The 15306-nt window shown below is 36.2% G+C and overlaps 1 protein-coding gene across 3 annotated transcripts in view; it reads left to right on the top strand.

The window, feature by feature from the left end:
• MON2 (MON2 homolog, regulator of endosome-to-Golgi trafficking) overlaps positions 1 to 15306 on the top strand; it is a gene marked incomplete at both ends in the record, with an annotated part of 70314 nt that overhangs the window by 48171 nt on the left and 6837 nt on the right. For 2 of the 3 annotated variants that reach the window (XM_079538048.1, XM_079538047.1), the window contains 5 exons: positions 149 to 347; positions 1415 to 2043; positions 6894 to 7037; positions 7865 to 7993; positions 9772 to 9962. In XM_079538048.1, the coding sequence (XP_079394174.1) occupies positions 149 to 347; positions 1415 to 2043; positions 6894 to 7037; positions 7865 to 7993; positions 9772 to 9962 (1292 nt within the window). Of the gene's footprint in view, positions 1 to 148; positions 348 to 1414; positions 2044 to 6893; positions 7038 to 7582; positions 7601 to 7864; positions 7994 to 9771; positions 9963 to 15306 lie in introns of all 3 variants that reach the window. The other variant, XM_079538046.1, reaches the window with a different exon arrangement.

Raw genomic sequence — 15306 nt, 5'->3', positions numbered from 1 at the left:
CACTGTTTTAAATAAGGAAATTCTCAAGGTGACGCAATTACACACATAATAACAGAAAACTTTTTTGTTTGTTTGTTTTACAGTGAATACAACTATGTTGTTTTAAAAGTTGCTTTTTTTTTTTTTTTTCTTTTTCTGAATGTTGCAGGTTTTATTCCACCTGCTGGATAGGGTTCGAGAATCTTCTACTACAGCTGACAAAGAGAAGATTGAATCAGGAGGAGGCAACATCCTTATCCATCATTCAAGGGATACAGCTGAGAAACAGTGGGCTGAAACATGGGTATTAACACTGGCTGGAGTTGCAAGAATATTTAATACCCGGAGATACTTACTGCAGCCTTTAGGTAAAAAATAGATTTAAAGATACTGAAAGGTACAGCTAGGAACTCTCAGTTTGTTCTTCAGTTAGAGCTGAGTAAAAATCTTTGCCCAGAGATGTGTTAGGTTGTGTCTCACCTCTCATATGATAAAAATTACAGAGTTTTTAATTCTTTACAGCCAAACATTTTACTTCATTTACAACTTCATCTTCCATGCCTTGGTACTTGAGACTGAATTTCAATAATCACAATTCTGAGTGCCAAATAACTTGAACTTGTAGTAGCCTGATAACAATTTTTGTGTTCTTTTGGTTCTCAGAACATACTTTTCCCCTTCTTATTAAAATTGCACAGTGCCTACCTAGAACTTCTTCACAGCTTCCATGTGTCAAGTTTATCAGTGCTCTTACAATGTAAAGAGAACTCATAAAATCAGTGAAGCATATGGATTAAAAAGAAGGGGAACGTTTTAACAAAGAGATGGGACTCAAAAGATGTTGAGAATACCTGCTGTTTCAAGTGATTGTTTTTCTCCACTCACTCTACCTTCTTTCCATTCTTTAACTATTGCCTAGAAAACAGATGTAATTTTGAGTTTACTGTTTTCCTAATTGCACATAACTGAAGTGGGTCCATCTCTTCTTCCTATTTTTTTTAAATCTTCTTTCTCTTTTTTTAAAGTCTTCCTTTTCACTTCTATAGTTCCTTGGTACCTGTTTTCATCTTCTTCATTTTTCTCAAGCTAGGTGCTTCCCTGTTTCTTCTTCTCACTATAGAAATTAAACATTAGATCATTTACCAAGCTATTGTGAAATATTATTACATAGAATTGAACAACATACATGCGTGGATTCAATTTCATCATTCATTCTTCATACTTGTGTGTTTGTCTTTTGCATTCATTTTCTTTGGCTACAGTTGAACTGGCCTATTTTAAAAGGCATTGAAACCATCAGATGACCTTGTGAAATCTCTCTGTGTTACAGAAACAAATACATGAACAGCCTTTCAGAGATTAATGACTGGGAAGGTAAATAGCAAACCAATACCAAGCTGATTTTTTTTTTTTAATATTCCTCTTTTTTTAACAGGGGACTTCTCCCAGGCCTGGGATGTTCTTCTTGATCACATTCAATCAGCAGCACTCAGCAAAAATAATGAAGTTTCCTTGGCTGCTCTGAAAAGCTTCCAGGAAATCTTACAAATAGTTTCTCCAGCCCGAGACTCAGAGAAGCCTGACACACCACCTGCTATTAATGTTTCTGTACCTGTGGTGGTAGGAGCAACAACTGCCACTAGTCTTGGGAGATCATTCATGAGAACTGACTCCATAGGAGAAAGAATGGGAAGATACAGTGGAGCTGAACTACCTGCAGTAACAGATGAGATTGAAGATCTGAATCTTTGGTGGGCAGCTTGGAACAGCTGGTACAGGATTGGTTCAGAAAGTACAAAGCCTCCAATTACTTGTGATAAATTGACTTTCATTCCCAGCCAGCCTTTTCTTACAGCTTTAATTCAAATATTCCCAGCTCTTTACCAACACATCAAAACTGGTTTCAGCATGGATGATCTCCAAAAGCTGGGTATCATTTTGCATGGTGCAGTTTCAGTTCCAATCAGTTCTGATGCTTCCCCTTTCATCCTTCCATCTTACACTGAAGCAGTTCTGACAAGTTTACAGGAAGCAGTGCTTACAGCTTTAGATGTTTTACAAAAGGTAATAATGGAACTTCAAATGTATAGTGAAAAGGAAACAACACTGTCTCAGTTCTTCTTGGAGCTTTAGTGTGGTGACTTAAACTTAATTTTTTTACTTACATTTGCACAGTGCACTGTCTTAGAACAGACAAAATTCCATTCCTGTTGCAATTCAGATGTTCTGCATAGGGGGAATGATATTATGGTTATGAAATGCATTTTTGCCAGATTGCAGAAGTACCTTAAGCGTGGTGATGTTTTTATAGTCATTTTCTTGTCTATCTAATATTTAAGTATTGTACTGTTCTGAGAGTCTACCAAGCAGTCTACCAAATAGTATTTCTTCTGTTGCCCTGTAAGTACTGCTATAAACAAAATCTAGGAGAATTATGATCAGGAGATCTTTGAGTTCACGCAGAACATAACATCTGAAAATGTGTCAAGCAGACCACCTTCTTACCTCTTGCTAACCCGTTGTTTAAGAATAATGCTGCATCTTTACATAACAAACTCACACTGTCGAACTCATCTTCAAAAAGAATCCCTGATGTGAACAAATTTGTGAATAGCAAATCAGTGTGGCCTTTTACAGGGTAGTAGAACAGCAAAATAGTATGCTGAACTTTTAAAACATTGTCCAGAGATGATTATTAATTCAGAAAGCGTATTTATTCAAAAGAAGCAGCATTGATACTGAATGAGATAATGTATTTAGATTAAGTGCTGCTTCAAGAAGAAAAGCCATACTGTTTGGGAAATGCCAGAATTAAAACTGTCCGTGTGACCTGACTTTGCTCCCTTTTGGCTTTCATGTTATGACTACTTAACTGTGTGGACATACCTGTTTTTAAATCCTCAGACAAGATCCTGTCTCATTCAGCTCATAGAATGCATGGTGCCTACCTAATAAGCAGTGGTTTAGTACTTTGTTTTTAGCTTAGTGTAGACTGGCTTATCTCCTGCTTCTTTAATCCCTGCAAGCAAGACAAAATCATTATCTTGCAGTTGTACATTTAGGTTTGGATTTAAAAATATTCCTGGTTGTATGTTAAGAATACAAGTTGGTGGCAAATCTCAGCGTTGTGTAGGAGGAGTAAATAACATGAAGACCAGTTGTATTCGTTAAACTCTCACCCTAGTGATCAGCAGTCAGGCAGGCTTACTCATTGTCCCATTCAGCAGCTCAGACCTGCTGAAGTCGTGTGTTTTCTCACGTCTTTCATTTCTTCATTTCTGTCTTATTTTCCCCATTTAATCATTCCATATATTCCTCCATTTCTCAGATTTTCTTGTTTCTTTGCTGGTCTCCTTTATCTGTAAGTTCTTAGCTACAGAATGTTGGCAGAACTTTCCAAAGAAAGACCTTCCAGCATTTTTGACATGAGTTTTTAATAGCAAATCTTTTTTCTAGGCCAAATCCACAAATGAAACAAAGACATGTTACATAGCAGCTACAAGCCTTTGAAAATAAGGACTTGAATAGGAAGTCTTAGGCACTCTAATATCATACAGTAAACCCCATCCCATCTATAGTTACATTACTAACAGAACAGCACTACAGTCATTAAAAACTAAGTTAAAGTATATTTGGAGGTGGATAAGTTCTGTGAAGTCTCGTGATCTTCTCTCCCAGCTGCATAACGTGGTGGAATGAACATGACAAGGCACTCTGCCAGTGGTGGAATTAACATGACAAGGCAGTCTGCCAGTGCGGAGGTGCAGCAAAGGCCATCTGTGCAAGAGGTTTGCTGGATGCCATGGTATCTTTTTCCTGTGTTGAAATGAATTAATACTGAGGAGTGCTCACAGGCTCTAATGTGGTAGCTAAAGGGGTATATGTAAATATTTGCTACCTTCTTTTAAACAAAATCTCTCCTGAATATGGAATCGGAGTAAGTTTTGTTCTTTGTTAATACAGAAGGATTTAGGTCAGTTACGATTTTGTAAAAATCTCTGGAACAACTTGGCAGTTGGAATAGCATGAAAAAAGTATTTTTTAAAAGCTGAGTCCCTAACTGGTCTAACAGAGATTTTATTATGTGATTGTACTAGCAAAGGGCATTATAATGCATGAAAATAGGAATGGAAGGCAAGCTTAGTTCATGTTTCAGACTTCCATATGTTGAGTCTATTTTAGACCCATTGTTCCTTTGCTTTTTATTTATTGTTAGAACTTGTTTTCTTGTCATTCTTTGCTGTAAAGTGCCTGCTTCACCACATTAGCTCAGTTAAAAATTGTACTCAAGCCTAAATTCTCTGCTTGCTCACACTGCCTAGCTGTATTCTCTCTGGGTAAGCTCTGTGGTGTGCCAGCTGCCTCATCAAGCAAAAGAACACAGATTCATACTTGGTTATTATCAAATAACTGCGAATGCTGCCTCTGTAGGCAGTATGAATGTAAACCTCTTGAGCTGTGGGTGTGGTGCCTAAGGCTGTGTTTATATTTACAACAAAGTTAGTAGAGACTTAGCCACTGAGAGCTGTAAAAATAACAATTTCTTGACAATAGTTCCACTGGGAGGTGTTTGATAAATTTGAACTATTCAAAAATTTAAAGGTTTGTACTAGGATATTTTAAAGCATAAACTTCTAAAAGTAAAGTACCATATCAATTTTTACAGGAAACAACAATCAGCCAAGTGGTTTGTTTTAGGGCTTGTGTATGCTTCATTGTTGCCCAGCCATTACTTTTTTATTTATAGCTCTCTTTACTTAAGGATGTAAACAAGTGCACTCAGTGCAGTAAATATGACTCTATTTTATAAGCACCTCTTAAAGATACTTTCAGCATCCTTGGTTCCATGCTTGCTGTGCTGTTTTCGCATTTTTCAATTGCTCAGATAAAAGATATATGCTGTCAGTCAGAAACATAAATTTATTTGAAAATCAGTCCTAGTTAGGTGACTTTTAAAAACAAAATGACGAATGACCTACTACCCTCTTCTTTTTTTAGTGTCAGGTAATTTTAAGAGCTGAAAAATTCATCAATAGACTGAATAGAAAATGCTTCTATTTGTAAAATAAAATGTTTATAAAAGTTTCATAAAATACAAAGAATAAGAACTTACTGATGCACAAACTTTGAATAAGTAATAGTTATTGCTTTTGTTCACCAGTACAAGAAAAAGTGGCATCTTAAGAAGCACTGATCCTAGATCAGCAGTAAGAACAATAATGAAAATCTAGCAAACTAGAAGGAATAGCAAAGTTACTTTGTCATTGCAGATGTAAGTCTTCTGGCAGTAGTGACAATACTGAAGATGTGTACAGGAATTACTTCTGCATGGGACTTATATAGGGATTTCTGGATGTTCTTTTTCTCTTTCTAATCCAAGTAGTGTTATACAAAATAATTTCTTACATACACAATCTTGCATTAACCTATTAAAATTTAATGCAAGGACTTTGGTGCAGCAGCACGTCAGCTGAAACTGTTCTACAGTATGTGGAGTATGTCAGATCAGCAATTAAACTCATAGTGTTCTGTCACACAGGGGAATATCAAGCATCAAACCATCTTTTTCTGAGGTCAGCACAGTCTTGGATTCAAACACCAGAGAAAGAGTGTAGCTTTTTAGAAGGAGCAGTATTCCACCACATTTATAATGTTGGTTAAGCTTTTGGGGCATTAGGTCATGTGTTTTCTAAGTTGCAGGAAGCCGAGGAAAGGAGAAAGGCCATTTAATGGAGTGCTCTGGTGCAGCACTGCATGAAGGTGCCCTGGGCCTTAGGGTGATCTGGAGATGGTGATGCCTGCGGGCCGTGTTGGCTCACTCCCTCTCTCAGCTGAGGACTGGAGATATTCACTAGCCCCTTGAATGTCGTAGCTCATGAGGCTGCCCAAGCATGGAGGTTGCAATCACAGCTTCTGAACTGTTGGTTCCTTGAATTAGTTTGGCCACAACTTGTCGTGAATGGTCTTTAGTTAATGGAAAGAGAATTTGATTCCTTCCCAGAGAAAAATGACAGTACAAGATCAAGGTTTTTTTGTGGAGCAATAAGTAAACTGTTTCTTTGCTGTTTGCTTTGGGAGGAGGAATGTGGGGAGGAAGTCTTAAAATGACAGAAGATAATTGGAATAGCTTCATAGAATTTTTGTATCTGGCTTTGAAAATAGATGCTCTGCCTTTTCCTTGGGATTTATATTGCAACAGGAAATCATTACACTGTGACAACATGATATTTCACTGACATCTTGGAAGGGCACCCTTCCTAAGTGTTTCCAATTTTAACACAAGGCTATGTGTTTCAGCTATGCCAAAATGATATAATTCTGATTTTATTTATGTTTCTTTCTGTAAGTCATAATTTTAACTACTTACGGAAACTTTGTATGAATTACTTCTGAGATTTAAATGCTCTTTAAAGTAGATCTTTTATAAGATGTGGCTGGGACCAACAGTCAGGAATTATATGACCCACAAATATGTTATATCAAAGGAAAGTTTGTAAAGAAGAGATACCTTTTAATAGACAAAATCAATTAGCTTTGTTTACTTACATATATATTGCCAAGTATCCTTATAACTTTAATAAAATTACAAAACCTAATATTCTTAAGCTGTTAGAACTATACTTTGCCTTTTATGCAGTGTTACTCTTGTGTAGTTCAGTTCCTGCATGGTACTGTGATAACAATTCTGCATATTTATTAAATAATATTGTTTAATTAACTGTTAATTAATATTGGTAGTATTGTTAGAACTTTAGCATTATGGTGCTGTAGCAAAATCATTTGTGAGCTAAAAAATAGTAGTCCTTATAATCAGCCAATATAGCAAAGAGACAGACTTGGGGATTTTTATGTAGGAGCTTGTTGTGCTGAGGCACAAGAAAAATATTAAGCTTTTGTTTTTCCTTTTGATATAGGCTATATGTGTGGGCTCAGAAAATATGCAGATAATGTATCCTGCAATCTTTGATCAGCTGTTGGCCTTTGTAGAATTTTCATGCAAGCCTCCACAGTATGGACAGCTGGAAACAAAGCACATTGCAAATGCAAAGTATAATCAGGTAATTTATTACAAGTCTCACCCGTTTCATTTGGCTGCTAAACACAATTCAGCTTCAGATATTCTTTAGCAGGATGCATTTATTCTATCTGTAAAAACTGTGCTATGCCTGTTGTGTAATAAGTTAATTTATTAGTTTTTACATGCTTTTATCTTCTTTTGCTACCTTGAATTCTATTTGTTTTTCTTCATGTATTTTGTATTTCTCCATGTCAAAAAATGATTCTCTGGACACCAGACATAATGAATATGTCTGAATTTGTCCAGTGAATTCATCTAAAATATCTGCTCCTATATTTGACACTAAATTAAATAGAAAAACACCATATTTCTGAACGGAAAAATTCCTTTAAGCTGCAAATTTTTGCACTGCATGTGCTGTAGGGAAATAGGACATACTCAATAGTATATATATATTTTAAATTTGTGTACTCCGCTGTTCACTAAGCATGAGCATCTGATTCAGTGTAATCTAAGAGGTAACTGTTATCTATGTATTAATTCTTCTTATTCTATTTGTCCTGCAACACAATGGAATCACACTAGATACAACTTTTTGCACCGGTGAGTTAAATTTCCTTAAAGATTGTCCTAATGTAGTTGTCTTGCCTAGACTGCAACATTTCTTCAATTTAAATGTACTTTACTTCAATGTAGAGTACATTTTCATAGTCAGACCACGTTGTATTTGCAGTTTTGTTGCTTGGACCATATTCTTACCAAAACTTGCATGCATTAAACTGAGAGTTCAATGCAAAGCATTCGATTTCTGTTCCTTAACTAATACTTTCACACATGCAGCTCAGTAATTTACTGTCTTTTTCCTAGGCGGAATGGGTAGCACTGAATTATGTACCATTTGCTGAGAGATCGTTGGAAGTGGTTGTGGACTTGTACCAAAAAACAGCTTGCCATAAAGCTGTTGTAAATGAGAAAGTTCTTCAGAACATTATTAAGGTAAAGGATTATCCAGCTGATGCTCTGAATTAATGGAGTTTTATTTTAATACACTGTAGATAAACAGTTTCTGGGAAGCTTAAAGCTTCAGTAAATAATACAATTGATCGTCTATGAAGATTAGCAGCAGGTCATTTCTTGTGATGCTGCAATCACTATTGCTTAAGGTGTATGCATTACTTTTTAGCTGCATGTTATAATAATCAGTAATTCAGTTAAGACAAAAATCAACAAATGTGTTAGGGCAAAAACCAGAAATCTTTGAAAGCACTATGTGCCAGAGTCCGAAAAGCAGGCCTCTTAGTAAATACAACAGAAGGCTGAAGACAAAACTGGCACACATATTTTTGTGGAGGTGCACTTTAATCATTATTTTGGTCTGGTTTTAATGGCTTTACGTGTCATTGATACTGCTATAAAATGTTATGGGTGCACAGATGTGCCTTCAAGGTGAAAGTGCCAAACTCGTAATTGTTTGACCTTGTTTTTAGCAAATAAGTTTGGCAAATAATGGAAGTAGTAGTAAATGTCTTGTGAATAATATATCAGACCTAAGCATGCTTGTAATGACCCAGTTGTATGCAGATTGTTCCTATACAGAAATTTAGAAACACTAATGTATTTAAAATAGTTACATGATATTATTTGGAATTTGTTGTGAACTAAATGTTTATATCTCAAAATTATTACAATTGATTTCCACTTCTGATTTAAATGGATAGGTGAAACTATTGTAAAATGCTGCTTTTTTTGACAGTTCACAATAATGTGCTGTGCTTCAGTAAGTGAAAACACTTCATTTGTCTGAAGCCCATGTTTTGTATTAGAATTAGACTTCACTTCCATGAGCAAAAGCATCAGAAGAAAATATTTTTTTTATCTCCAGGGTTAGATCCTAGCTCTGATTACAAACTCACTGCCAAAATTTATTACAATTAACCCTCTCTTGAGAGTGAGTTCTCCCTTTGTTTTCCTTAAATCAGAAACTTTACTGAAGGTGTCACATACGTAATACCCAAATTTAGTTAATACGTATTTGAAATATAAAGAATTAGTTATCCAAGATAACTTGGTATCAGCTCCTAGTTAGTTCACTGTCAGTTGACCAACAATGCTAGAAGTGGTAAATAAAGTGCATGTAGTACATAAACTTAGTTTAAACATGTTAATGAGTTTCTTTTATAGCTACTGAAGCTCTTGCTACCCAAATTTGCCACGTTTTTGTCTGCTATACATTTGAGTTGTGTAGCAGCCTTTTTCTTTAGAATTTCAGTATTTATTTTCGCTTTTAAACTTCCTGTGGTTTAACAGTCAACAGTGACCAGATATCTTGCAGTGGTCACATGCATAGATCAACTTCTGTGTTTTGGGAAAAGTTTAAATTCAGTATGGCTTTTTTTCTCTCTTTTTAAAACTTTGGAAGCCCTTGTGAGAACTTCCTAGATATAGAACTAAACTTCAGAATACACTTATATGATCTGTTGGATGTTGGGTAAGCCTATTTGCCAGGATTCCCAGAAAGCTGGATGGTAATAAAGAGAATTAGTGAGTAGATTCATGGTGTAATTGGTAATTGGATCAGGTCTGGTTTCTGACTTTGTTAACAGACCCGTGCTTTAGTCAGCTGATATAGGGTAAATAGTCTTTATATTTTAGAAAGAAAATGTAGAGATGTGTACTGTCATCTATTTAAATGTCTGCTGAGATCTGCAGAAATCAGTCTTATCCTTAGATTTCTCTGAGCAACTGTACATTTAGTTTGATCTTTCATTTTGCAGACGCTGAGAATACCTCTTAGTCTGAAGTACTCCTGTCCTTCTGAAAGCACATGGAAGCTCGCTGTTTCCTCTCTTCTCAAAGTGCTTTCTATTGGACTACCAGTTGCAAGGCAGCATGCATCTTCTGGAAAATTTGACAGCATGTGGCCAGAGTTAGCCAATACATTTGAAGACTTTTTGTTCACTAAAAGGTAAACACAATTTCCTTTTTTTTTTTTTTTTAAACTCAAAAATATTTATAAGTCATTTATTCACTAATGTAGTTGTTTGTACCAATAGAGTTCAATAAAAACAGCCTTATTCTTAGTTATTTGATATCTGAAGATGACTCTAATGAATGAAGGAAAAGAGGTAACCAATTCATCTAGTTTTAAAAAGTACACTTCCAGTAAGTAGTAGACAAAAGTTCATTGAATAAGTGAAATGTCAAAGCAAGAAAAAGCTCAGCTGATCTCTGAATGCAAGACATAGCCTTTCTGATCAGGTCAAGAAATTCTATATGGACTCCCAAGGATTGGGTTCTGATAAAGAGTTACTGATATATACTCAGTTAGATCAGAACTGCAGCATTATTTTTTTTCCAATTAGGATGAAAAGAACTAGCTATATTGATAGTACTTTGTGAAAAGTTTAGCAGACAGACAGATGTATATGCTTAATCTTTTAAGAGTGACACTGTAGCCGTGGGTGTGTTGAGAAAAATCAGAAAAGGAAAATGATAATGGTCAGAAATTAGACCTATAAGCTCGTTGAACAAGAAGGAACATATCATTGGGAAGTCTCCAGAAAATGGTCAAAGAATTATTTTTGCCCCTTTACAGTGGGTAAAAATGCATTTCAGTGTAGCAAAGGTTATCAAAGGTTAAACACATCAAGGAAACCTTTTACTGTAAGGTTAGGTATTGTAGAGTACTGCATAGAAGGGGTAAGGAATTTTCATTTTTTGTGAGCATTTGTGGATAAACAGCTTTCAGCAGTAGCTGAGTATATCTAATTGTGTCACAGATTAAAGGGCAGTGTGGAATATGAAAAAATTAATTCCCTGATTTCTTTATGTTGATTTCAGTCATAAATGAATCTTTCTTTTTAATAGAAAACAGCAGGGTTCTTCTGTACCTAATACTAATATTCAGTGTATATTTGTGTGTGCATACTTTGCAAACATACAGGAGTCAGCAACCAAACACAACTGTATTTACTAGTGATGAATAAATAGCAGCTTGCCCAAAACAGACGAAAATGAGATACCAATGAAACTTAATGTTAGAGGAATATCTGTTAGTAAAAATATTTATAATGAGTGACTTTGGAATTCCACCAGTAGGATTATAATGTAATTGTATGAAAATCTTTTCTTTCATCTTTGAATGTACTTGAAAGAAATGATAGTAGATAGAAAGACCAGAAAATCAAAAAAGGTTATCAGAAGTGCAGCAAAGACACTTAAGTTGTCAGTGTTTGTTTTGTTGCTTCACTGTTTCTTAAATTTATAATAATCTTTGCAGTATCTTCTTTTGTTTTGTTTTTGGCTACAGTTAGTATTCCAGATTCCATTCCAACAGTCCAAGTCAGCTATAATCAATACCATTGTGAGGGTTAGAAAATTATAATGAAGATTTTTCAGGTTACTGTGGGATAATGTATCTTCACTTGTGTGTATTCCTGAAGAAACTTCTTACTACTTGCTGTAAATTAATTATTCCTAAATATCTGTGGAAAAGATGAAATACATTAATTTCGCATGTTTTTAACTGATCCAGATTGGCCACGGTTCAGTTTTGGCTATGAACCATTCGCAAGTCCAGGGAAGTAAGACTGTCAGAGATCTGCAGTGTAGATCTCTGTATACATCTCAAATGTGTAATTTCTTTTTCTTAACAACGACTGATTTACACTTTTCTTGAAAGTTGTTCTAACTGTAGAAATTCCATATTAACATGTTGCTTGCTAAAAACAGTAACTGTTGGAGTTAATTAATAGCTTTTGCCAGCTGTCATGCCTGGGAGAATATTCTCTGGAGGTAAAGGAGGCATTACTTCTGTATATATTTATGATACCCAAAAATTTTCTGTCTTTTCTTAACTATGACTTTCGCTCTTAAGAGACCAGAGTGTATTCTGTGCATTTATATACAAGCTGCATATATAAAGGGATATAAGGGACCAGCATTTTAATCAGAATCGAAGCTTTTCTCAGATGTTGCATGAAACTTTTTGGCTCTCTCGCTTAGAAGCTTTAAAGTTCAAAAGAAGCTGGTGGTTCATGGAACCATGTGGATAACAGCAGGATAATTTCCTAGTTATCTGGTCTTCTGCTGTTAAAGGCCAGTATCATTACTCTTTCCAGGATTTTTATCACTAGATGTTTTATGTTTGTTTCTTCTCCCAGACTTCAGTCAAAACTGTAAATATCTTCCTTCTGAGCATGCCCTTCAGAACCTTGTTCTTCAGAGCTCACCACTTCCGAGGTGGTTCCAAATAAGAAATGTCTGCATCTCTGTAAACCTTGAAAATCCCTTACTGTCATCACAGAATCATAGAATCACAGAATAGCTTGAGTTGGAAGGGATGTTAAAGCCCAGCCTGTTCCCATCCCCTACCATGGATAGGGCTGCTACCCACCAGCTCAGGTGGCCCCATCCAACCTGGCCTTGAACACGTGCAGGGGTAGGGCACCAAAAGCTTCTCTGGGCAGACTGTGCCAGGGCCTCACTGTCCTCTAAGTGAGAACAAAGAGTCAGTTCTGTTAGTAATACCGTGTAGCTGATTTGGCTGATTTTTCCTTCTACCTTTGTTCATTTTTATGTGTATATCATCCAAGCCCCTACTGGGCTGAGGAACCAGAAATCTTCCTAGAGTAGACATAAGAAGTTGTTTCAATTTCACTGGTGTTCTGAATTTCTAACAAACATTTTAAACATTTTTTTTCTGACCTCATAATTCTTCCAGTCACTGTGGTCCTAGAAATTACATCTGTAGAACTCCTAATATTATTTCTACCAGTGAAATTGAGTTGGTGTTGGTGGTGTGGTAATAACCCTTTAAAAAAAAAGATCTCTGAACCTCTGTGTTTAAAACAGTGAGCATCCTCTGCATGCTCTTTCAAGCAGGAATAGGTTTGCAAACTAGCTGTGGAGCTGAATGACATGAGATACACACTGATGCTTGAAATGTACAAAGACAGCAGAAAGGGCCTTTGGAGCTTTGCACAAGAGATTTCAAATACAGCCAGAAAAGCCCAGGTAAATGGAAAAGGAAAATGTTATTGCTATAGAGAATTAACAGCTTTCAAGCAAAAAGCTTCAGCTTTTTTGTTTTTAGTTTAGGTTTTGTTGGTATTATTCTTGTTTCTTTAAGCAAGCTACAGCTGAGAAGGCTTGATAATCTTGATTTTTATTATAAATCAAAACGACATTTAAAAATACATTTCACGTAACTCAATTTATACAAAATTGTCTTCTAGTAAGAGGCTGGTCTGTTTATTATTTAATATCATACTTCTTTCCCAGAGGCTTTCACGGAAGCATGTCAAGCCATTATATAAAATAAAATTCAACAAACATGCGTATATATAATTTACTAGAGCAGAAGTCTGTGCTTACATGAGGGAATTAAATCAATACTTTCCAAAAAGATGCTTCAGAGCAGAGTGCTGCTGTGCACAGCAGGACTCTCTGTGGCTGTTAGCTCTTTGTTGTTAGGTTTTAAAGACCTCCCTAGACACTGGGCAGCAGCTGGGAGCTCTTTACCTGGAAAATCCTGCACAGAGCTACAGTGTGCATTACACTCCCTCTTATCTGCACTGGCTCATGACCCTTCCCGTACAGTTTGGCTGTGCTGAATCAAACAAGCAAAGCCTTTGCCTATAGATGTTTTGTTTGGGCATCTTACAGAAATCTATTTACCTGGGAGTTATTTGCTACATGAACAAGAATATAGCATCATCTGTGACCTACATGGCAGGTCAGATATAGATGACTGAGCAGAAGGGTCATAAAACCTCTTTAAAGTAAACCTCAGCTCAGAAAGTCAGTCATTCATAAACAAGGAAGTGTCAGAATGAAAACTTTCCATGTAATTCAACGTGACCTGCATATGAATGCATTGTAATTGTTCATATTTCTATTCAAAGGGTTTCTATATAAAGGGTTTGCATCCTTATCTTTTTTATGTTAGAGAATGTATAAAATGAACAGCTACTTAATATTTTATTCTTTGCTTCGACACGTAACACCAAATTTGCTGACAGCCTAGCACATGAACCAATAAAAAAATACAATATAATCTCTTTGAGACAGGGAAGTATCTTTATTTTCAAACAGGAACATGCTGTCACAGTTGTCAAAACTGAAAATTAGCAGTGAATGTGCAGATTCAGATCCAGGTGTCTCATGCTAAGTACCCAAAAGAGAGGAAAAAGAAGAACCCTGCCTAGTAAAAGTCTATTTGACTCAGTCAGCATCATACAGGAACAGTGGGAAGAAAAAAAGCTGTTAGCTGAACAAACCACATTTGAATGAGATTTAGAAGGCTCCAGCCATTCCTGAAAATCAAAGTGGGATGGAGGAGAAAGGCCTGGATGAGTACCCCTATGTGGAAAAGGCTGGCACAGATCCATGGTCATATATCTGGCAGCTGCCTTTCTAGTGAGCACATGCCTGGCTCAGAACTACTCACCGCATGCGTCTGCTGTTTCTTGGGGAGACATGGGGGTGGAGAAAAAGCTGGGAGTTTTGAGGAGAGAGTTTGGAAATGAGCCAAAGGATGCTGGTCTGCTTGCTGCTGCCGTACTTCACCAATTCCTCAGCTTACAGAACAGCTTGGCTCTTTGTTCAGCCCAGAGCACTGTTCTTCTTACATCTGCCCATGCTGCAGTAAATCAGGTGGGGACTGTGGCAGATTGGCCATATCATTTTCCTGCCTTTTCAGTAGTGACTGTCCTGTGTACTTCTCCAGAGCAAATAAGGCACCATCTAATATGAGGCCCATCGTAAGATACAAACATAGACAACAACAGCAAGTTGAAGCACCAGATGCCATCTTAATTCAAATGTTTCAAACTGTGCCTTTCACATGGTCACACTTCCAAGCTGTTCCTCAATTTGAAGATCTTAAAGTATTATTTAAAAAGACAAAACGTAAAATTATGGGAAAAGGAGAGGACTTAACAAAATGGAAGTATATAAACTTTTTACAGTTCTTTACCTCTGATTTTTGTTGTTAATGCAGCAATCTCTTCTATAATAAATTTACCTTCCATGCAGATCAGACGTTACAGAAACACTAAACATACAACCCCGTGAGTTTTGTAGTAGTTTTTTAAATTTCAAAGGATTGTGGGCATGAGGGTTTTAATTTCTTCTTATGCGAGAAAAATAAGAACGGAATAACTGGGTCAGAATAGATACCTAGACTTCTGTGTGCTGTTTCTGATAGATTAGTAGGGTATTTAATGAAGAGTGCAACGTAACCACATACCATGTACATAACATGTAACAAGTACATACATAACATGTAATACATGTTACATTTTCAT

Source organism: Tetrao urogallus (assembly GCF_951394365.1).
Source record: "Tetrao urogallus genome assembly, chromosome: 1".
Classification (NCBI taxonomy): Eukaryota; Metazoa; Chordata; class Aves; order Galliformes; family Phasianidae; genus Tetrao; species Tetrao urogallus.
This window is presented reverse-complemented; position numbering and strand designations above follow the sequence as displayed.